The sequence below is a fragment of the Malaya genurostris genome, chromosome 1, assembly GCF_030247185.1.
Source record: "Malaya genurostris strain Urasoe2022 chromosome 1, Malgen_1.1, whole genome shotgun sequence".
NCBI classification, from domain to species: Eukaryota; Metazoa; Arthropoda; class Insecta; order Diptera; family Culicidae; genus Malaya; species Malaya genurostris.
Window position 1 is genome coordinate 6,629,463 of NC_080570.1, and position 24,582 is coordinate 6,654,044.

General features: G+C 41.0%; 1 protein-coding gene across 3 annotated transcripts in view; it reads right to left on the reverse strand.

The window, feature by feature from the left end:
• LOC131431057 (serine-rich adhesin for platelets-like) overlaps positions 1-24,582 on the reverse strand; it is a 482,585-nt gene that overhangs the window by 53,281 nt on the left and 404,722 nt on the right. For all 3 annotated transcript variants that reach the window (XM_058596523.1, XM_058596516.1, XM_058596531.1), the window contains exons 6-8: positions 24,092-24,210; positions 23,622-23,917; positions 10,021-10,400 (exon numbers count right to left, since the gene is read on the reverse strand). In XM_058596523.1, the coding sequence (XP_058452506.1) occupies positions 10,021-10,400; positions 23,622-23,917; positions 24,092-24,210 (795 nt within the window). The remainder of the gene's footprint in view (positions 1-10,020; positions 10,401-23,621; positions 23,918-24,091; positions 24,211-24,582) is intronic.

Here is a 24,582-nt window from a genome sequence, read left to right on the forward strand (position 1 = left end):
TCCTGTTGGTAATTCGATGAATGATTCCGTTAGTGTCTGAAATAAATTACTGTAAATCAAAACACTGCTTTAATGTTTCTTTTCAATTTCTATTTCTATTATTTTTATTTTAAACTATCTGACCCGTCGAACTTCGTCTCGCCCGAAATTATTGTTTTGAATTTATGTTTTCGGATAGTAAATTGTCAAACGTCTTATGCTGTTATATATTCATCAAAATATATTGTGAATATGTTAATAGCTTTTGTTACGCAAAAATTGAGCGAATGCCCCGATCGCCATATCATCTTTTTAGTCATTGCATCAAACAGCGATGGTTTCTCAAACTAATGGTTTCGACATATGAGATAAAAAAGTGAAGCAAACATAACTAAGATGACTACTTTAAATTGATTCCGCAAATTTACAAAAGCTGCCCTCGCGACTTGTAGTTCGTCACTGCTCGCTAGTCAGGTGATATTATTTAGTCGTGTTTGATGAATAAAAAAATGTTTATCGCTAAATTGTTAATCGAATATTGTTCCTGTGATTGTAACGCTACGAACGTTACAATCACAGGAACAATATTCGATTAATAATTTAGCGATAAACATTTTTTTATATTTTATTACGCGGCGAACGACCAAAATTAGATTATAGCCGATACAAAAAATATAGCTTATTTATGACTTCTGGTAAGTCAGTAATTATTTACTAAATTTCTGACATATCAGCGACTCGTATGATGCGCATCGCTAAGGTTTACTCTTCTGGTAGAAGGTAAAAGATTAGATGCAATAAACCTTTTGCTCCTTGAGTACTATTGCTCTACATTTTCATATTCTTTCTCGATCCTCTCACGATCTCTAGTTAGTTTGATATTGTAAAAAAACCGAAAGATAAAATGAGTAATTCTGGGATATTCGAAAATTCAAGTTACCATTCTATTAAATATTGTGTCCATTAACTTTTACATGAACACTGCATTCGTTTATTAGTTGTATCAATAATTTCTTTATTGTCTTCGATTAGAGTTAACCTTTCGCACAGACTTTGGGTATATACAGGGTGATTTTTTAAGAGCTTGAGAACTTTTTTAAACAATAAAACGCATAAAATTTGCAAAATCTCATCGGTTCTTTATTTTAAACGTTAGATTGGTACATGACATTTACTTTTTGAAGATAATTTCATTCAAATGTTGACCGCGGCTGCGTCTTAGGTGGTCCATTCGGAAAGTCCAATTTTGGGCAACTTTTTCGAGCATTTCGGCCGGAATAGCCCGAATTTCTTCGGAAATGTTGTCTTCCAAAGCTGGAATAGCTACTGGCTTATTTCTGTAGACTTTAGACTTGACGTAGCCCCACAAAAAATAGTCTAAAGGCGTCAAATCGCATGATCTTGGTGGCCAACTTACCGGTCCATTTCTTGAGATGAATTGTTCTCCGAAGTTTTCCCTCAAAATGGCCATAGAATCGCGAGCTGTGTGGCATGTAGCGCCATCTTGTTGAAACCACATGTCAACCAAGTTCAGTTCTTCCATTTTTGGCAACAAAAAGTTTGTTAGCATCGAACGATAGCGATCGCCATTCACTGTAACGTTGCGTCCAACAGCATCTTTGAAAAAATACGGTCCAATGATTCCACCAGCGTACAAACCACACCAAACAGTGCATTTTTCGGGATGCATGGGCAGTTCTTGAACGGCTTCTGGTTGCTCTTCACTCCAAATGCGGCAATTTTGCTTATTTACGTAGCCATTCAACCAGAAATGAGCCTCATCGCTGAACAAAATTTGTCGATAAAAAAGCGGATTTTCTGCCAACTTTTCTAGGGCCCATTCACTGATTTGCAAGCGTTGCTCGTTAGTAAGTCTATTCATGATGAAATGTCAGAGCATACTGAGCAAATAATAATGCATGAAAATCATAACCTCAAAAAATCTGAGCAAATACTAATGCATGAAAATCCTAACCTCAAAAAAATCACCTTTTATAACTAAACACTAATGTTAACTTAATAATATTTTTGATTTAAACATGTCATTGCTAATATTAAAATCAAATAGATGATACACGCTGTTGAAACGACGGCAACAAACATCCATTGGATTATTCTAACCATACTGTGTGCGATGAAATGGGCGTCTAAGAAAATCCGTTCTTCGCAATGAACTTCCTGGAATGTTAAATTAAATTCTTTCGAGTAGCAAGGGGCAATCGATGTTATCAGCCAGTAGATAAAAAACGAAGATCCTTTGTAGATGTACTCGTCTATTTTGCAGAGTCGGTAGGTTCATGAAAGCACAGCGATTCTCGTAACGTGGCAATTGAAGATGATTCTGCCAAGGTAATCGTCGAAGAGCAAATCGGACGAAACACTTTTGGACCCTTTCGATCCGGTCGATGTGAACATTATGATGCGGAGCCCAAATTGTAACTCCATATTCCAAAATACTTCGTACTAAGACGATGTAAATTGTTTTTAGACAATACACATCGATGAAATCTTGCGTGTTGCGTTTAATAAGTCCCAAAACTGCAAAGGCTTTCGCAATAACAAAAGCAAACTGTTCGATGAAGCGGAACTTGTGATCGAGAATGATGCCTAAGTCTTTAACAGATGAAACTCGCTTAATTGTAGCCGCCAATAATCGTCTCATTAGTCGACACCACATTATTTTGCTTGGTACTCCACCTACAATTAACGAATGTGAGTTCGGTCTTGAGAATCCATATACAATTTACCCGATGTGACTGAACGAACTTCAGCATGCTTAATGCAAGCAAGACCTCTTTGTTTGATCTCATTATTTAAACACCAGAAGGATCCTGTCATTGATTCGTACAAAAATCGCTTTATAATGTGATTTGTGCAACTCACGATGGCCAGCATTAATCATCTAACTGATTACATTGCACACAATGCATCTTCAGGTAAACAATAACTCTTGATCCTGTTTACGGTATAGCTATAACACTCATATGCGTTCCATCATTAAATCATTTGGCAAGCAATAATGTTGATACCCAATTAAGCACGTGGCTCGGAATGACGAATCACATCACATCAAGCATGCATATGAAATCTCCACACAAAACTTTTCGTTGCGCGCCAAAAGATTTTATCTACGATCTAGTATTCTTTTCTTCGGCGACCAAACACTTATGCAACTCATTTCGCGCCAAACACCTATCGATGATCTAGCAAGCATGGGCGACTTTTTCAGTGGAAAATTCCATTGTCCATACAAAATAACTTTATTGGTTTTTCCCACTTTTCCGGTAAGTTTTCCTAATTTTTTTGATGTACGAACCCGGTGGGGGTAAAAACTGATCAAACAAAAAAAAAGCATCTCAATCCGTCCATCCGTTCTTACGTGATGCGATTACAAAGAATGATCTCTGCATTTTTATATATATAGATTACTAAAGCAATGCATCGGAAATACTCACTATTGATGTCCCGATTGAAAACTGACATCCTTCCACACTCCCATCGATGCCGTAGTGGTCTAATGAAGGTATACCGCCGGTATCGTAGATCAAATTAATGGTATCCTGTTGGTAATTCGATGAATGATTAAGTTAGTGTCTGAAATAAAATACTGTAAATCAAAATACTGCTTTAATGATTCTTTTCAATTTCTATTATTTTTATTTTAAATTACTAAAGCAATACACCGGCTATACTCACTATAGATGTCCCGATTGAAAACTGGCATCCTTCCACATTCCCATCGATACCGTAGTGGTCTAATGAAGGTATACCGCCGTCAGTCTCTCCCGCTCTTACCTTTTGTTCCCAGAAGAAGATGGCCATCCCGGAAATAAATTCCGGTCGATTGTTTTCCTGCTAGCGCCCGGTGCCTCAGTTTTTTTTTTGCCTAGTGCCGATGCCGGTGGCTAATGTCGATATAACGTTATGGCTGATAATTTATCATTTGTAGGATTACGCCCCGGTACATTTATGTAGCGGCCCGGGTAAAATCAAAACCAAGGGCAACAGGGTGCCACCGGTTCTTTGTTCCGATCGGGTCCCGTGTTCCTGCCAAGGTACGTTTTTCGCATCATTTATCATGAAATGCGGGTTTTATGGCCTCGATGAAAACTGCCGAACAATGCCGAAGATTTGTGCGTTTCTTCTCACTTCGCCTTTTTTCTCTCTTTTCTTCTGGATGTTAGATGGTGGGCAAGTAAAACATTTGGTCTTGCGAGCTTTCGGAGGCCAGTCGCCGGTGACGTCAGAATCATCGGAAAACAGGAACCCGACCGAATCTGGGCAGAACTGATATTTCCTTTACGATGGAATCCTTTTATCCTTGCTCAGACGACAGCGGCAAGGGTGGAATTGATTTTTTATTCTTTCCGAGTAAATGTGGGTGCGTATGTAAAAATTTTCACGTTTGTGCTTCTTTTTTTTTTCATCGCGGCGGCACTCGAAAGTCGCGATAAGCAACGAACATTTACAGCTCGGCAGGATGGGTTGGGACGAGAAGGGCTGATGTCATGAATATTTTTGCCAACTTGGTTTTTAAGCCTTCCGCGAATGCTGCGTTCTTCTTTCCGTATTTCTCCTACACGCATATAAATGGCTCGAATCGAAAAGTGTCAAGTTTCAATTTTCGCTTTTTCCCGTGGAATTTGGGGTTGGAATTTATGAATTTGTAATTTGGTTGGTGAAGTTTCCGGGATCGAAAGTAGGAAGTCACTCGTTGGCACTTTTAGTCTGAAATTTATGATTTGATTCCCAAATAAGTTTTTGATATATTGTACAAACTACTAAACATGGCTGCTCTGGAAACCATGTCTGTCATGGTTAGTAATGTGAAATATTATATATTTGAAGCGATATTCATTTGCTGCCTCTTTTTATCATTTCCTATTCGTTTCCAGTCCAGTATTTTTCAACTACCACGAATTTGATATCTATTTCATACATATCCAAAATAATATGAGCACAGTGGCAGTTGCGCCGTATCAATTTTTCGTATGCAAATGCCATGATCGATGGTCCGTTCGGAAAATCGGTGATGATTTCACGTCACACTAACAAAATGCTTGCCAAACATGAACTTTTTTCCAAGTATTGGGTAAAACTAAATTGTCACTTTCGTTCTTTGTTACAGCGGGTGACAGTATTTTTGATAATATACATTCATTTGAATGTTTGCTCTCGGATATGCCTTGAGGGAATAGCGTTGCTAAGTCCTTTGTACGATCTCCACATCAATCGTTCTCCATCTTTTCGCACAATCCTACACTTACTGCTTTGAAACTGCTTACAAATTTGTGTATTGAAATTTTCATTTAGAGGTTATCCAAAGTTTGTGCTTAGGGTATATAACCGTTTTTACTTTTCTTTACGCCTCGTCTTAGACTCGTCAGTGCAGAGCAGTTCAAATTGAACTCTACTTGGTCTATCTACCTAGAGGTAGACAGACTCTGTGCGCTGTGCCGCTCTGCGTCTTGATTCTGTATGATTTGCGATTTGTTATTCGCCATTCTCCTCTTCCAGCTGAAGCAAGTTTGCTGGATGCCGTCATTCGAATAAAACACCTGGTGCTTGAAGCTTCTTTTAGAGTGTTTTCCACATCTGGAGACTGTAAAGACCGTCTTGTTGTTTCTATCTATTACCTTCGGTTTGGTATTCGTTGACAGTGATGGAAAGAACACCAAACTGCTAGATTTGTTTAACTAAACGTCTTGTACCTTCCCTACATTTTCGTACATTTTAAACGTACTGAATTTACAAAACTTCGATATAAGTTCCATTTACATTTGCAAATTTAATGCAAAACTAATTTTCTTTCGTACCGTTGCAGCAAAATTTCAAATCAGTGTTTTCTTCGGTTACCCATCTGTCTCTCATTCAATTTATGTGGTACCAAGTTTCCCTACTTTCGGACTTTTCCCATAAATTTTAAACGGTCAGACATTGTGACGGTGCTCTCAAACTTTTTTGATGGTCTTCCACGTTCTTCATTCCTCACATCAAAATCGTTTGAACCATCTTTCGCATGTTTCTTTCGAAGAAACAAAGAAAAAAAACCGGATGGGTAATGTCAGAGACATAACTGGATGACGTGAATATGAATAAAACTGACATGCTTTTCCACACTTCGGAAATTTCAAAGTAATGAAAATACGTTTATGTCAAATCTTATCAAAAATTTATGAATAATTGCCTTTTTTATGATACTGCAAGTCATTAATTAAAAACAAGAGGATATAATTTAAATCGAAATTTCTTCGAATCTGGGTTTGATTCGTGAACTCAAAGGTTTAGTGTACTACCATGTATCTGAGTATTTGAGAGTTTTTAAGGAATTACATAGAAAGAGCAGTACATAGCTTACAGTCGACAAAAAATTTGATCTGCAACAAAGAATGGACAATTTCGCTATAGGCGAAACAATCGATTATAAGAGTATTTTGGTTATAAATTGAATGTCTGAATTGACCGTCTTAAACAACATGCACAAATATGTTTCCCACATATCAGTCAAGTAAAAATATTCATGGTCTATAACCGTCTACAGCTAGTGTCTGTTTTACTAGCGAACAAAACGTGTCGTGAGCCCACAGTACTCAATCACTGAAAATATTAAGCATTTCTTTGTGTCGGCTTTGCACAATACGCTTTGAGCGGTGATTCGTTCAGTTCATGTGTTTGGAATTTTGCGAGCCATATTTTGACACTGAATTGGTCTCTGTTTAAAACAGTGCTTTAGTCTAGATTTAAATATGGCATGGATATTGAATTACATTTTCATGCATTTCACTGATTATATTGAAGAAAATCCTAGTTTCTGAGAAACGCTCGCACTTTGGACTTGACATTCTTAATTCAATTCTGCACAGTTACTTTTGTGACTTTCCTGCTGGCAGCTGTCCAGTTTTTTTTTAACTCCTGCATGTTTTGGGACACTGTACCTTCCTTCCGAAAGTGCCGCTTGACAATTGCCCAATACCTTTCAATTGGCCGAAGATCCGGGCAGTTCGGTTGGTTGATGTCCTTTTCCCCGAATTGTACATTATTTTTTGACAACCACTGTAGAACGGAGTTGGCGTAGTGGGTGGAAGCCAAATCCTGCCAAGAGAGGAGGAGCCTTGTGCTTTCTGTACAGTGACAGCATTCTCTTCTTCAAACATTCTTCCTCGTACACCTTTGCGTTAATTGTGCCCTTCGTGCAGAAAATCGTCGACCGCAAACCACAGGTACAAATTGCTTGCCAGACCAACAACTTCTGCCCAAACTTTTCCATCGCCACCGTGGTGTCAGCGTCGTCCAGGTCCTGGTACAGCGATTTCGTATAATATTGCTATCCGGGCAGCGCTCGAGAGTCTTCCTTGGCGTAGGTTTCGTTGTCGATCAGGATGCATCCGTCTTTATTCTGTAGAATCCGGTTATACAGTTTTCGCGCTCTTGTTTTGGCCTGAACTTGCTGTACCAGGGACTTTTTCGGTACCTTCTGTTTCTTGTACGTTTTCAGGGAGTTCCGAACTTTGATCCGTTGAATCATCCCGATGCTGGTGTTGAACTGCTTGGTCAAATCCCGCGTCGACGCCGATGGATTTTTCCTGATGTACTCAACCACCTTTAAGTCCCGGCCGGGCTGGCTGGGACCCGTTTTCCTACCGGATCGGGGCAAATCCTTCATGGAAAGGGTCTTACTGAACTTCTCGATAATATTTTTGACACTGGTGTGGTGCACTTTTACCCGTTTTGCAATTTCGTTGTACGTGACACCACTTTCTGTGAACCAAGTGTGCAGAATTTTCTTTCGCGTTTCCGGATCAATTCAACTTATCATTGAAACGATAAACCGTACCGAAACCAATCGATTGCGCAGCTGTCATTGACATGTAAACAAACATGTCACCGCAAAACACGCTGCAAAAAAATAAGCCATTTCAGAGTACCAACTGTTTGAATGTTGCTAACTACTTATCGAGTAGTTGCTGATATTATGATGGTGTGTCTTAGAGTCCCGTTAAGATTCAAGCTGCCTAAATCATTTATGTATAAAAGGAATAATAAAGGTTCTATATTACTACCTTGCGCTACACCAATTTTCATAGGAGCGAGGTTGCTACGTTCACCATCAATGGATACAAATGGTTGCCTATTTGTCAAGTAACTACGAATAAAGTTGTTGGCAATGCCTCTGATACCATAACATTCGAGTTTTTTCAGTAAAATCGTGTGGTTTAACGTGTCAAAAGCTTTTTTTATGGTCTAGAAATAAGACACCGACCATATTGTTACGATCTATTTCACTCATTATATTGTCAACTAATAATTCTATAATAGCAGTTTGTGTGCCTGAAACCTTGTCTGAAACCGCATTAAAATTGGTAGAAGACGCTATGTTTGTTTAAAAATTCAAGCCAGATTCATTATTTCTACGATTTGGTTTCAATTTTTCTTTTGTTTGTTTCCTGGATATAGTTAGATAAATTTTCTGGCAATTTTCGTTACAAAAGCACATTATTTGATTAACAGGATTATTTTTGGCATAATATGTCTTATCTTTTTTCGAAGAATATTTGAGGACTTCTAAGATCGCTTACATCTTTTGTCTCTCGTAAGCAAGTCGGGTGCTCCAAACCTACAACAACTGGTTTGTTCGATCAGCGTGCTACGATCCACCAACCGAGACTTTTTGACGTAGTAATGATTTTAGGTGATTTTTTGAAAACCTGAATGGTTAGCAAAATTTGTTATTCTGTCATTCAACAATAGTGCTCTGTGTCTAAATCGACGGAATGAAAAATATGTTTTGCAATCACTCGTCAAAAAAAACATAGACAAATGGAGGCTCCTTCGCCAATGATGAATTTGTTCGATTTTTGAGGTTATATACACTATATTCTTCTGTGTCGTGTAGTAAGAAACGACTTCAACGACGACGACGATGACCTATAATTTTCGAAACGCTGCTTGTTTTCGATTAACATCGACGTTCGCATCATCCATTCTCTGTGCGAACGAAATATGCTAATCCAGTAGGAATTCAAGCTCTTGCATATCTCTTCTACTTGGCGCAGAGCATCATCAACCAAAGTGTAACAGTCGGACTCAGCTCTTCGCAGTGTACGTCAAGTTTAGTTTAAAACAAAAAAAAGAAAGCTTAAACTGGTGTGTGGTGGTACAGTAGAGCCTGAAGCTACTGCATTAACATCCGACGGTCGTCGTCGTCGTTGTCGTATGATAGCAATACGATCTCTCTGCACCAATGAGGCAGGAAAAAAAATCACCAGCAGAAAAACCAACCCCTTCCAACTGTCAGAAAGCGAAAGAGCGAGACAGAGAATGACTGTGTGTGTGTTGGTTTGGAGGGTGGTTCACCAGCAGCGAAGTGTGACGGGATCGAGTACCGTGTTCATAGATTTAGATACACACAGACAGGAGGACCGTTTCATGAATAAAACATCATTTAGTATTCCAGCCAGTTGGCCATTGTTTTTGATGCTTGCTGCAAGTCCGTCGGGAGTAGCACGTGAACCATTCCCGGCACTCCACTAACGATCAGGGATGTAATTTTTGATTAGAGAAACGATCCCTGCCACTGGCATCGGCAGACGTCCGTTCGCCCGTTTCGAAAGTATGGTACATCCCTGTAGAACCGACCTTGCTTACCACCCCCTGAACCTGACCCAGACCGGACTAACGGGTTGAGCGAAGTGTGTGTGTGTAGTGTGACTATAAAAAGAAGCTACTTTATCTCTGCGCTTTACGCCTGGGAGAGCTACTATTTTCCCCGTTTAATCGTTCCCAAAACTCGTAGCAAAACCCCCTCCCCCCCTCGTTCGCTCACCCGGGTGGCCTGTAAATCTGACGCAAATAGGGAAGCATTGCCCACTACCATCCCGAGCATCAGCATGCAAACGAGCCCGATGACGACGAAGACTGTGTCGAATGGGTCGTTTCAACCCATTATTGAAGTTTTTTTCGCCCCCTACATCCGCACTGCAACGGAATGGACTCATAATGATAGTAGAATCGAATCCTGGCGTTTTGTTCTAGCGAACTCACCTGCATATTCCACGTTCGTGGCCGGGGGTGCACTTTCTGTCCGGCAGCGGCAGCGGCCGCGTTCGCCTGCTTCGTTTGCTGCATAATCTGCGTAATTAGGTCCAGCTGTTGACGGGTCAGTCCTTCGTTGCCACTGCCACTGGCAGGCGAGCTCGGCGACGGGGACTTGGAGCTGATGGCACCGGTTTCGCTGAGATGCCCACCGCTACTGTTGTTTAAACTTTTGGAAGAACCAGTAGCGGAGGTGGAGCTGCAGGAGGACGAGGAACTGTTGGAACCGTTGCCGTTGCCGTTGCTGCTGCTGGTGGAACTAAGTGCCGTTGTCGGTGCGGAAGTGAACTGGATGCTGCAGGTTGCGCCATGGGGAGAACTTGCATCACCTGAAAGATCGAACCAGACGAAGTGGTTAGTTTACTTATTATTATCAGTTTTAATGAATGGCAATCAGCTGGGTGGAATCCGGAAAAAAGAATTCTGATGATAGATTGTATTTGACACAACAACCATGAGAAATCACAAGCACCTACTTTGATTGAAACTTTTCTAAAGTAACTGGATAGTGGCCCTTACACGATCATTAAAAGTGTCATTACTAATGGCGTTTTCGTTTTTGATTTGCACTACACCGGTGCAGTGCTACACTGAGGCATGAATAAACGAACAAAAATGACGAAAACATAAACAGTAACCATTGACAACAATAAACGATTCCATTGCACAGAGCTACACCAAACTTTTGATGAGTGCTACACCAGTGGTATCGGGACAGAAAAAGTGTAGCACTGGTGTAGTGCAATTGGCAAAAACGAACGGTTTCAGCGCAGCTTTCGCTACACCGGTGTAGTGCAATTTAAAAACGAAAACGACATAAGTAACGACACTTCTGCTCAAACGCTCGTCATTACTGCATTACTGTACATCATTACTTTTTAGCATTACACGTTCATTATTAATGATGAGTATTTGTAACTACTCCAGCAATAGCAATATTTTTATTTTCGTTTAGCTGAAAATAAATTTGATTTTCCATTGAAACGTTAAGGTTAATGAAATATTAACAATTTAAATCTACACTTTGTCATTTTTTCGCGTATAGTTCTAAAGATATTCATCACTTCCACACAAAAAATAAGAAGAAGAAATAATGTTGGTAATGATGGAAAATTCACAATTCCATCATTACTGAACTCGTAGACCTTACACGATCATTAAAAGTGCCATTACTTTTTAGTAATGACACTTTTAATGATCGTGTAAGGGCCGCTGATGTTTACTTGAAGCAAACAATCAGACAATGAAATTTTTTCCGAATAAAGAGTAGGCTGTGTGTTTGAAGCAGAAGTGAAAGATTATGCGAGTGACGTTTTTATCACTCCGTATGGTGGAAGAGTGGTGTTTTTTTTCACGAGGAAGAAAGAATTTTATCCGTACTTTGGCGACTCGACGTCGCGACACAGCGAGGTTATCACTGGTAGTCCAGTGAAAAAGAAGTCCTGTGCCATTAATCGGCGTCTTCTCAAAGTGAGGTAACATCAACTCGAGGAAAGAAGAAAGAAGAAGAAGATGAAGTGGTGTTTTAGAGCAAATTCATCAGCTGGAAGTTTCATATGGGCAATCTATAATGGAACTAAAAAGGAAACAAACGTATCACCAGCCAGCCGTTCTAGTTTTATTTATTCGAACTGTTCTGCAGTTCCGTTCTATTTTTTCAATATTTGAAACGCTGCTGGGACTGCCAGTTTCGTTTGTTATAATTTCCGGATTTAAATTGTAAAACTGACATAAATTAGGCATCTAAAACTAGAACACTCCTGAAAATGCCCTTAAGATCGCAATGCCGGACCACTTTGAAAATTCAACTTTGCCAGTTCACAAAAATGGGAAATCGTGTAATTTGAGTAAATCTACCGAGGGCAGTGTTCCCAAACCTGGCATCGTGTTACCGAGTCACCTAAACTATTGCTGAAATACTGAAAAACACCAACCCAAAAGTAACATAGGGACTCCGTTCATAAACCACCTATCAGTTCGTATTCACACTTCATCCGACACAGTCGAAAATCGACAAAAACAAAGACCAGGGCTGGGGGAAAACAAGATGAAAAACCTTTTTTAATCCACCTAGTGGTGTAATGATGCCTTTCTCATATTACTTATATTTTCAAAAACATCACTTACTTACTTTGGGTTTGAATTTTTTATTTCCAGTTAATATAGATTTAAATGTGTCAACCCTGCACGCTATAAAAATTGAACAAAGCACGCTGTGTGCTAGGTGGTGGTATTTTCTTCTTTCGTACCAGCACATACCGATGCGTACCGGTTTTGCATCGTCAGTTTGAAACTTTTGATACTCATTACCCTATAATTTCGGAAGCGGAAGTCGGATGTGGAGGAAATAGCATAGTATCTTTTAAGAACCTGGAACTTTTCTCCACTCTTACCGGTGCGACAAGGTCCACCAACTAGGTGAATTTATCAGTAAGTTTTTTTTTAATTTGCACCTCGCTTCGCCATCACTTTCGAATAAATACTCATTAACTTGAATTTTTTCACTTATCGTGCTGAACCAAAAGTTTGATCTGGATCAACTTTTCGAGTACTTTTTAAAGAATTTCAAGATCTTTTATTTGCATCTTAGTTTGCAAAAATCGGTTGAGAAATTTCCGAGAAAATTGAGTGCGCATCATCATAGTGACAACAGTAAATCCTACAGGAATTAATAACTAAGGATAGCGCGTGTCAATGAGACTTTCAAAGTCATGGAAAATCGTCAATTTTTGATTTTGTTAATTTGACAGCAATCACTACGCAATGCAAAATCAGTCAAACAAAAATATTTCACACCAAATAGTGAATAAAACGCTATTTGACATGACTTAGACCTACAGAAGTAACAGGAGCGCACGGTTTGACATGTTTCAAACACACAACAGTCGCAGCGTTTGAATGGCGCATTTGAATTGGCGTAGTAAAATCCTGCACTCCTGTTACTTCTGTGTACGATATGCAAGCTAACTAGAGTAAATTAATCAGTTATTTTTCTGTAGCATATATGTTACTGTTATTTTGCTGGTTTTGATATTACTCCGCCAACACGGTTTTGCTGAACAAATTTCAAATACATCACGAAACATTGAATCCCGATGCGATCGACCAACCAAACTCATTGAAATTCTTCATTCTCTCTACCATACTGCTAGTAAAGTGGCAATGATTTTCCCCAATCGCTGTATCAAGTATAATCAAAACCAAACACTGATAACAGACGATTGAAAACTCGTGCACATGTCTGTGTGCTCGGTGATGTTTTCAAAACTCCAAATTCAGAGTCTCAGCGATTTGTGCATCCAAGCTCATATACGTTGATCAAAACTATCCATGCATAACTTTAGTTCGAACGTTCGAATGCATCATCTTTCAATACTCATAACACATGGGCTGAAAAGTCCCGGGCCTAACACATAGATGGCGCTGCTAGTCTTATTGCACCTTTTTTTAGTTAATGTTAAACTTTAAAGGAAAGCTGTTAAAATTTCATGATATTTTATTCATTAGTTTGTGAATTATTGTGCTAAGAGTGGCGGTGTTTTTGTTATTTTCAGAACAAAGAATCAAAACCGATTTCGTATTTTAATTTTACACTGCTTCTTGATGGGAAAAATACCGTTCAATCAAAGCAATAGCTTGAAGAGTGTTATGGAGACTCTGCTCCATCAAAAACAACAATAAAACGTTGATTTGCTGACTTCAAACGTAGTCGTAGAGACACCGATGATGCAGAACGCAGTGGACGTACAAATGATGCGGTAACACCAGAAAACATAAAAAAAATCCACAAATTAGTTTCGAATGATCGAAAAGTGAAGTTGCGTAAGTTAGCTGACATCAAAATAACGTGTTGGTTTTATATTGCATGAGCATTTGACTATGAGAAAGTTCTATTCAAAGTGGATTGCACGTTTGCTTACTGTTGACCAAAAACGAGAACGTGCAAGTGATTCTAAGCAGTGTTTTGACATGTTTAAACGTAACAAACCGGAATTTTTGCGTCGATATGTGACAATGTATTATGTATGCATTCATTAACTAACAATGTATCTTTTTCTTTGAGTGTATGTTAAGCTGTCAGTTTTTAAGATAATCGGATTAAAGAGAACACGCGTTGCGTTTCATTGTAGAACTAAACTTATTAGTATTTTGTCTCAAACTTTTGTCGTCGATAAGACGTGTTATCTCCGAAATGTTGACACTACCGTAAAGCCACACGGGAACAGAATAGTGGTGTCAGAAGTGGGATTGTTAAGAAATCTCTTACGGTGTGAAATTGAGGTTAGAATCGTTAAACACGCATTTTCCATAAATTGAAAATGGCTCAAGTTACTCCAGAACTCATGGAGGCATTATCCGGAATGATCGCTCAGGCTCTGAAAGCATCAATTGGAAATGTCGTCCAACAAGCATCCGTTTCGAATCCGCTAGGAGACACCGCAGCTCCTTCGCCGAAAGTAGCACCTTTTTCCATATCAGAATATCGATCTACGGAAGAATCATCTGTGTCTGACTATTTTAATCGATTTGAATGGGCTTTAGAGCTAAGTCGCATTCCAGAAAACCAATACGCTAATTATGCAAGAGTGCATATGGGGCCCGAACTAAATAATGCATTGAAGTTTTTAAGTAGCCCAAACGATCCTGCAGAAATTAACTACGAAGAATTACGTGCCGTATTAACAGACTATTTCGATCGCACCAAAAACAAGTTTGTCGAGAGTATTAAGTTTCGAAACATAGTACAACAAAAGGATGAATCTATTGCTCAGTTCGCTCTACGATTGAAACAGGGGGCCGCACATTGCGAATACGAGGGTTTCCTAGACAGGATGCTCATCGAACAGTTCCTTCACGGACTTGAAGTACGAGATATATGTGACGAGATCATCGCAAAAAACCCACCGACGTTTAAAGTTGCATTCGACATTGCTCGTACTTTGGAAGCAACCCGGAACACGGCACGGGAAGTCAATGCAGGAACACCGATGAATCTTGAAGGCACTAACAAACTCGGATACGAAACTCTTAAAACAAAGCATTCTACACGACGTGTTTTACCACACCAGAAATCACATTTCCACCAGCAGGAATCATTGGATGATACTCATCGAACCGATAACTACCGCGACAGAGCATCAAACTCATGCAACGGCTGCGGTGGTCAACATATGCGAAGCCAATGCCGCTTCCGCGATTCCAGATGTAACAATTGCAACAAAAAGGGTCATATAGCGAGGGTCTGCCGATCGTCGAAAACAGTACCTCAAAATTACTCCACGGATCAAATTCAGTCACCAGAAATTCCTCGAGCAGAAATCGACGTGGTACAAACCTTGGGCCAGATATGCGACGTTACAGCTACCGAAAAGAAAATGATCAACGTGATACTCGACGGCCAACACCTGCAAATGGAACTTGACACTGGAGCACCATGTGGAATAATTTCTGAATCGAAGTTAAAGAGTATGAAGTCAAAATTTTCTTTATTACCATCCGATAGACAATTTTCGAGCTATTCTGGGCATCGCATCACCTGCCTGGGTCGAATTCCGGTAAACGTATCGATCGGATCAACTACGCGCAGGCTAAACATATACGTCGTGTCAGGAGAATCGGATGCGCTCTTCGGGCGTGAATGGATCGCTCAGTTTGCTGACCAGATTGATATGAACAAAATGTTTGCTACACCCACAAATGTCAACACACTTTCATCCTCCGACCTCTCTGTTAACCAAGAAGCGGAACTGTCAGAACTACTGGACAAATACAATGAAATCTTCAGTGACGTTCCTGGTAAACTTGTTGGACCACCAGCAAAAGTACACTTGAAACCCGGTGCAACTCCTATTTTTGCCAAGGCGCGGGATGTTCCATTTGCTCTACGTGCTCGCTATGCGGCTGAAATTGAAAAGAAACTTACAGCGGGATTCTACGAAAAAGTGGAATATTCAGAATGGGCATCACCGACCCATATCGTAGTGAAGAATAACGGAAGCATTCGCATTACTGGCAATTATAAACCTACCGTCAATCCGAGAATGATAATCGACGAGCATTCGATACCGAAAGTCGAAGCAGTATTCAACAAATTGAAGGGATCCTCCTTGTTTTGCCACCTAGATGTTACGGACGCCTACACACATCTTCCTATCGATAGCGAATTTAGTCATGTGCTCACAATCAACACCACGACACATGGACTCATACGACCTACGAGAGCCGTATACGGCGCAGCAAATATTCCTGCCATTTGGCAACGCCGAATGGAAGCTCTACTCCAAGGACTGAATAACGTTGTCAGCTTTTACGACGATATCATTATTGCCGCAGATAATTTCGATGATCTTCTATTAAACCTCACCGCAACCTTAGACAAGATCAAACAAAATGGATTACGGCTGAATCGATCAAAGTGTATTTTCGCAGTTTCATCCTTAGAGTGTTTGGGTCATAAAATCGACCGACATGGCCTTCACAAATCCGACAAGCACATCGAAGCTATCCGTGATGCATCTCAACCAAATACGCCTGAGGAATTACAGATTTTTTTTAGGTAAGGCAACCTACTACAGTGCATTCATTCCGAATCTGTCATCTAGAGCACAACTCTTGCGTGGTATGTTAACCACCGATAAATTCGAATGGACGCCTGAGGCACGCAAGGCGTACGAAGATCTGAAGCAAGCACTAATATCACCGCAAGTCTTGATGCAGTATGATCCAACATTGCCCCTGATTTTGGCAACAGATGCGAGTAAGACAGGACTCGGAGCCGTACTTTCGCATCGACTGAATAATGCAACTGAACGACCAATAGCGTACGCCAGCTGTACGATGTCTAAAACAGAGCAGAAGTAGCCACAAATTGATAAAGAAGCTCTTGCAATTGTGTGGGCAGTAAAAAAGTTTTTCCACTACTTATATGCCCGTAGTTTTACGTTGATAACGGACCACAAACCTCTTACCCAGATACTACACCCTGAAAAATCTCTCCCGACGCTCTGCATTAGTCGAATGGCAAACTACGCTGACTACCTGGCTCATTTTAATTTCAACGTCATCTACAAGCCTACTAAGTTAAACACCAACGCCGATTATTGCTCCCGAGTTCCTGCCAAGACAGTGGAATCGCTAGGTAGTTTGACCAGCAAACGAGAATACGTAGATGATTTCGAACAATTCGCTCTTTCACATATACAACAACTTCCAGTCCGAGCTGATCTAATAGCACGTGAAACAAGAAGAGATACGCAGCTTGGCAAAATTGTTCGAGAATTGGAGCTAGGTCATAATCTTGCTCAATCAGGATACAAGTCACCGGAATCCAAGTATACAATAGCAGCCAATTGTTTGCTATTCGAACATCGAGTGGTAATACCAGATATCCTTCGACAACCTATTCTAAAAGATTTACACTCAGCTCACTTTGGTGTAGTTAAAATGAAAGGACTTGCACGGTCCTATGTTTATTGGCCCGGAATTGACTCGGACATAGACCGAATGGCAAAATCATGTGCAGAGTGTGCTCGTTTTTCACCGGCACCACCAAAGTTTAACACTCATCATTGGGAATACCCAAATGGGCCTTGGGAACGCATCCACATAGATTATGCGGGCCCAGTGGCCGGTGTAATGCTGTTAATAATAGTCGATGCATTCAGTAAGTGGTTCGAAGTTAAAATCACTACATCTACAACAACAGCTGCAACTATCAAGATCCTCGATGGGCTATTCTCTGCATATGGTGCACCCATAACACTTGTGTCGGATAACGGTCCTCAGTTCACGGCCGCGGAATTCAGAACTTTTTTACACCAGCAGGAATCATTGGATGATACTCATCGAACCGATAACTACCGCGACAGAGCATCAAACTCATGCAACGGCTGCGGTGGTCAACATATGCGAAGCCAATGCCGCTTCCGCGATTCCAGATGTAACAATTGCAACAAAAAGGGTCATATAGCGAGGGTCTGCCGATCGTCGAAAACAGTACCTCAAAATTACTCCACGGATCAAATTCAGTCACCAGAAATTCCTCGAGCAGAAATCGACGTGGTACAAACCTTGGGCCAGATATGCGACGTTACAGCTACCGAAAAGAAAATGATCAACGTGATACTCGACGGCCAACACCTGCAAATGGAACTTGACACTGGAGCACCATGTGGAATAATTTCTGAATCGAAGTTAAAGAGTATGAAGTCAAAATTTTCTTTATTACCATCCGATAGACAATTTTCGAGCTATTCTGGGCATCGCATCACCTGCCTGGGTCGAATTCCGGTAAACGTATCGATCGGATCAACTACGCGCAGGCTAAACATATACGTCGTGTCAGGAGAATCGGATGCGCTCTTCGGGCGTGAATGGATCGCTCAGTTTGCTGACCAGATTGATATGAACAAAATGTTTGCTACACCCACAAATGTCAACACACTTTCATCCTCCGACCTCTCTGTTAACCAAGAAGCGGAACTGTCAGAACTACTGGACAAATACAATGAAATCTTCAGTGACGTTCCTGGTAAACTTGTTGGACCACCAGCAAAAGTACACTTGAAACCCGGTGCAACTCCTATTTTTGCCAAGGCGCGGGATGTTCCATTTGCTCTACGTGCTCGCTATGCGGCTGAAATTGAAAAGAAACTTACAGCGGGATTCTACGAAAAAGTGGAATATTCAGAATGGGCATCACCGACCCATATCGTAGTGAAGAATAACGGAAGCATTCGCATTACTGGCAATTATAAACCTACCGTCAATCCGAGAATGATAATCGACGAGCATCCGATACCGAAAGTCGAAGCAGTATTCAACAAATTGAAGGGATCCTCCTTGTTTTGCCACCTAGATGTTACGGACGCCTACACACATCTTCCTATCGATAGCGAATTTAGTCATGTGCTCACAATCAACACCACGACACATGGACTCATACGACCTACGAGAGCCGTATACGGCGCAGCAAATATTCCTGCCATTTGGCAACGCCGAATGGAAGCTCTACTCCAAGGACTGAATAACGTTGTCAGCTTTTACGACGATATCATTATTGCCGCAGATAATTTCGATGATCTTCTATTAAACCTCACCGCAACCTTAGACAAGATCAAACAAAATGGATTACGGCTGAATCGATCAAAGTGTATTTTCGCAGTTTCATCCTTAGAGTGTTTGGGTCATAAAATCGACCGACATGGCCTTCACAAATCCGACAAGCACATCGAAGCTATCCGTGATGCATCTCAACCAAATACGCCTGAGGAATTACAGATTTTTTTTAGGTAAGGCAACCTACTACAGTGCATTCATTCCGAATCTGTCATCTAGAGCACAACTCTTGCGTGGTATGTTAACCACCGATAAATTCGAATGGACGCCTGAGGCACGCAAGGCGTACGAAGATCTGAAGCAAGCACTAATATCACCGCAAGTCTTGATGCAGTATGATCCAACATTGCCCCTGATTTTGGCAACAGATGCGAGTAAGACAGGACTCGGAGCCGTACTTTCGCATCGACTGAATAATGCAACTGAACGACCAATAGCGTACGCCAGCTGTACGATGTCTAAAACAGAGCAGAAGTACCCACAAATTGATAAAGAAGCTCTTGCAATTGTGTGGGCAGTAAAAAAGTTTTTCCACTACTTATATGCCCGTAGTTTTACGTTGATAACGGACCACAAACCTCTTACCCAGATACTACACCCTGAAAAATCTCTCCCGACGCTCTGCATTAGTCGAATGGCAAACTACGCTGACTACCTGGCTCATTTTAATTTCAACGTCATCTACAAGCCTACTAAGTTAAACACCAACGCCGATTATTGCTCCCGAGTTCCTGCCAAGACAGTGGAATCGCTAGGTAGTTTGACCAGCAAACGAGAATACGTAGATGATTTCGAACAATTCGCTCTTTCACATATACAACAACTTCCAGTCCGAGCTGATCTAATAGCACGTGAAACAAGAAGAGATACGCAGCTTGGCAAAATTGTTCGAGAATTGGAGCTAGGTCATAATCTTGCTCAATCAGGATACAAGTCATCGGAATCCAAGTATACAATAGCAGCCAATTGTTTGCTATTCGAACATCGAGTGGTAATACCAGATATCCTTCGACAACCTATTCTAAAAGATTTACACTCAGCTCACTTTGGTGTAGTTAAAATGAAAGGACTTGCACGGTCCTATGTTTATTGGCCCGGAATTGACTCGGACATAGACCGAATGGCAAAATCATGTGCAGAGTGTGCTCGTTTTTCACCGGCACCACCAAAGTTTAACACTCATCATTGGGAATACCCAAATGGGCCTTGGGAACGCATCCACATAGATTATGCGGGCCCAGTGGCCGGTGTAATGCTGTTAATAATAGTCGATGCATTCAGTAAGTGGTTCGAAGTTAAAATCACTACATCTACAACAACAGCTGCAACTATCAAGATCCTCGATGGGCTATTCTCTGCATATGGTGCACCCATAACACTTGTGTCGGATAACGGTCCTCAGTTCACGGCCGCGGAATTCAGAACTTTTTTACAGATGAGCGGGGTGAAGTATCACAAACTCTCAGCACCATATCATCCGGCAACGAACGGCCAGGCCGAGCGCTATGTACAAACAATTAAAAACGCCTTAAAGGCAATGGGAACGACGTCTGAAAGTTTGCAATCTAATCTAAATGTGTTTCTGCAGCAGTATCGGAAGGCGCCTCACACTGAAACCGGAGAATCACCTGCCAAATTATTCCTTGGTCGAAACATCCGAACTCGATTGGATCTTGTGCGTCCCAAGAATGTCAACACAGATATCACTGAAAAACAACAAGCAAAATTCGATCCGTCATTCCGTACATTCGTTCCTGGACAGCAAGTTTATTTCATTTCGGGAAATTCACGGATGGACAAATGGATTCCTGGAGTTATCATTTCACGTTTGGGAGATTTGCACTACGAAATTTCTTACAAAGAAAAACGTCTGAAACGTCACGTCGATCAAATCAAATGCTACGAAGGCGACGAGTTGACGCACACATCAAACGGAACAGAGTTTTCCACTTTAGCATCAGGTGAGGATACCCGGCGCGTTCGTTATTACGGCAGCAGTATGACGTCACAAGAGCAGACAGCCGGTAATAGATCCAGTCTTTCGGATCCAGCTAATTCGCCTGAGGAACAATTCGTGACACCAAGTAACAGTCCGAATCGGTCCAATGAAACTCATCTCCCCGCGTTGCGTCGTACAGGAAGACTGCGCCGTGCCCCTCTTCGGTATTCTCCGTAATATAAAATTGTTTTCTTAGAGGAGGGAGGAAATATTATGTATGCATTCATTAACTAACAATGTATCTTTTTCTTTGAGTGTATGTTAAGCTGTCAGTTTTTAAGATAATCGGATTAAAGAGAACACGCGTTGCGTTTCATTGTAGAACTAAACTTATTAGTATTTTGTCTCAAACTTTTGTCGTCGATAAGACGTGTTATCTCCGAAATGTTGACACTACCGTAAAGCCACACGGGAACAGAATACAATGGATGAAACATGGATTCATCACTTCACTCCGGAATCAAAACGATCGTCATCTGAGTGAACATCAATTGGTGAACCTCGTCCAAAGCGTCCGAAAGCACAATAATCGGCTGGAAAGGTTATGTGTAATATTTAAAGACTATTATGAGAAAGCCATTAACAGTGAATATTGTTAGAGCGTTCAAAGGCTAAAACTGCTAAGAAGCGACCGCATATGTCACAATTCAATCAAAACAATGGCAAAACTACATCAATTGAACTACGAATTGCTCCCACATCCACCGTATTCGTCAGATTTGGCTCCCATCGACTACTGACTGTTCGAAGACCAGTAAAAAATGCTTGCCTGCCAGTGAGAAATTTCGCACAAATGAAGAGGTTATCACTGAAACTGAGGCCTATTCCGAGACAAAAGATAAATCGTTCTGCAAAAGTTGTATTGAAATGTTAGAGTTAGAGTGATTGCGTTGCTCTTGATGGAGATTACGTTGATGAATAAAGTTAATTTTGAACAAAAAAAAATCGTGTTCTCTTTGTTAGGCCTGGTACTTTTCAGTTTATGTGTTTCTAGGCAAATTTATTAAATTTCGCTAATTAACTCGCCCCTCGGTGCACTTTTGGTGATCAGATCAGTTGTGATTTCGGAACGATTTTTTTCTTGGTTATGATGATCACTAATGAATTTTGTTTTTTGGTGAGTTTCCCAGTCCTGACAGCGACAATACAGTGTAGTGAACAACAGTTTATTCAAAATGAGCAAATAAGAACTACAAAAAGCCTGAAACTTGGCCGCTACAAAGTTAGACCATTGAAATCTTACGGAAAGAACGGATGCATCTAGATGTAAAATAGGTTTATGAAATACAATTCAACAAGACTTGTAACTCAGTGTATATTATTTTTAGACGTGCAGTTGAATTCGATTCGGTTAACAACGAGGTGCCACAGTGTTGAGTATGAAACACAAAAGGCGATTCCATCTTACATGATTTTTGGATAGGGCGGGAGACATCCTTGTAAATTGCTAGTAACTTACAAGAATCAGTTAATTACGTGTCAGTTTTGTAAACCCTACAGTATTCACGTTATTTTATGCGTCGTTCCTCAAAAAATGCAATATTTTAATTACAAAATTGAAATGAATCAGATTATTTGAATTCAAAATGATCGTCAGAGTTGTTACCCACTGTTTTGCTATTCGAAGAGACACAGTATTTGAAACCTTGGGTCAAGTCAAAACATTCGAAAACAGATATCATACGTTGACAAAAAAGTTCAGTATTTCGGGTAATTTATATTTGAAATTCAGTCATACGTAACGCCCCGGACTCCATCGAATGGTACAATCGGAATTTACTCTCGATGAGATTTCATCATCGACAGTCGCAACATTACTATCTACCTAAGTAACGAATTCCAAACATTCTTCCTACCGCAAGACCTCCTCTCGTCTCGAGCAGTGAAATAGTGTCAAATTTGCCAATTCCCCCCGGTTATGGTTTTCGAGAGGAAGCCGTCATGTTGTTCGGAAGAAAAGGGCATTCGATTACATTCGATACTGTGACGGGAGAAAAAAAACGGGTTGCATACACAACAGAGAGAGAGAGCTAGGGAAGAGTGCTTGAAATGCACACGAACGAGGTGACAAAGTTTTCCACATGTGAGACATGTCTGCCTTCCACCGTCAGCATCATCGGATGACATGGGAAAAATACTGATCAGCATCGGAACTATGTAAAATACAGTTGACAGCTTCTTACGAACTGTCAAAACAGTAACGAAAGAATGTAAAATTAGGATACGTTTTGAATAATTATTGATGCTTTCATCCGTAGATTAAAAACAGGGCATCCTTCTGAATCCGATCCGGATAGGCTAAAAATAGCCTTATCGGTAACCCTTTGTTTGATCCGACTAATGAAATTATTAGCCCTGCTACCACCCAACGGAATAATTTCTTAATTAAGAACCAGAATTCCCACCCACATCCCGCAAAGCAATGGGTTCTTACCACTGGCGGTGGCCGGCGAGAGGCTGAGTGGGCCGGTAGTCATCGACGTTGTCGTAGCCGTTGCCGTCGTCATGGCCATCGTCATCGCGGAAAGCGTAGTCGATGCCGTCGGGCTGGATGTCGGTGTCGAAGCTCCCGACAGTCCTCCTCCTCCTCCTCCTCCTAGTCCGCCGGCAGCACTGTGATGATTCTCGGTGTGCCTTCGCAGTGAACGGGCGTCGCAGTAGGACTTGCCACATCCTTCGACCTTGCACTCGTACGGTTTCTTGTTCCGGTGTGTCAGCATGTGACCGTTACTGGAACAAACGGGATAAAAATTCCAATTAATCAAAGGTATTGGTTTAGGCTCTAGCAGCACCATACGGCCGGTTCAAAGAGAATAAGTTTTAGTTATGGTTCCGGCCCTAGGGCTAGGCTAGGCTAGGACTAGAGATGAAGTTTGATAAAAGAATAGCAAACAGTTTACTTACAGATGGTCCTGTCTTTTGAACGCCTTCGAGCACATTCCGCAAACATACTTCCGTTCGTCGCTGTGCGTCAGCTTGTGCTTGGCCAGGGCCGATGCATTCCCGAACACTTTACTGCAAACCTGCGAATGAAGAAATGGAAACGTTGAGAATTAGCAAAATGAATTACTAGAATGGATCGCGGATGTTAAACACTACGCGATATCCCGATATCTGCCAGCAATTAATCACTCAATAGCTGAGTACCGAGCCAAGTAACGAATGTTGTTTCAGCAACACATTCTTCACCTTCTTGTAAATGACTTCCGAGGAATTGTCTTGAAATTTCGCAGCACATTTCGAAGACGAAATTACATTCTTTCACCTCTCCCCTCCTCCACGGCCAGAAGGAAGAAGCGCGGAAGGTAAGAATTACATTATCCTTCCGTGGCGTATGTCTTGACGCCCTCTAATGAGCCCATTAACGTGATGAACAATTTAGGCTTCGAGGCCAC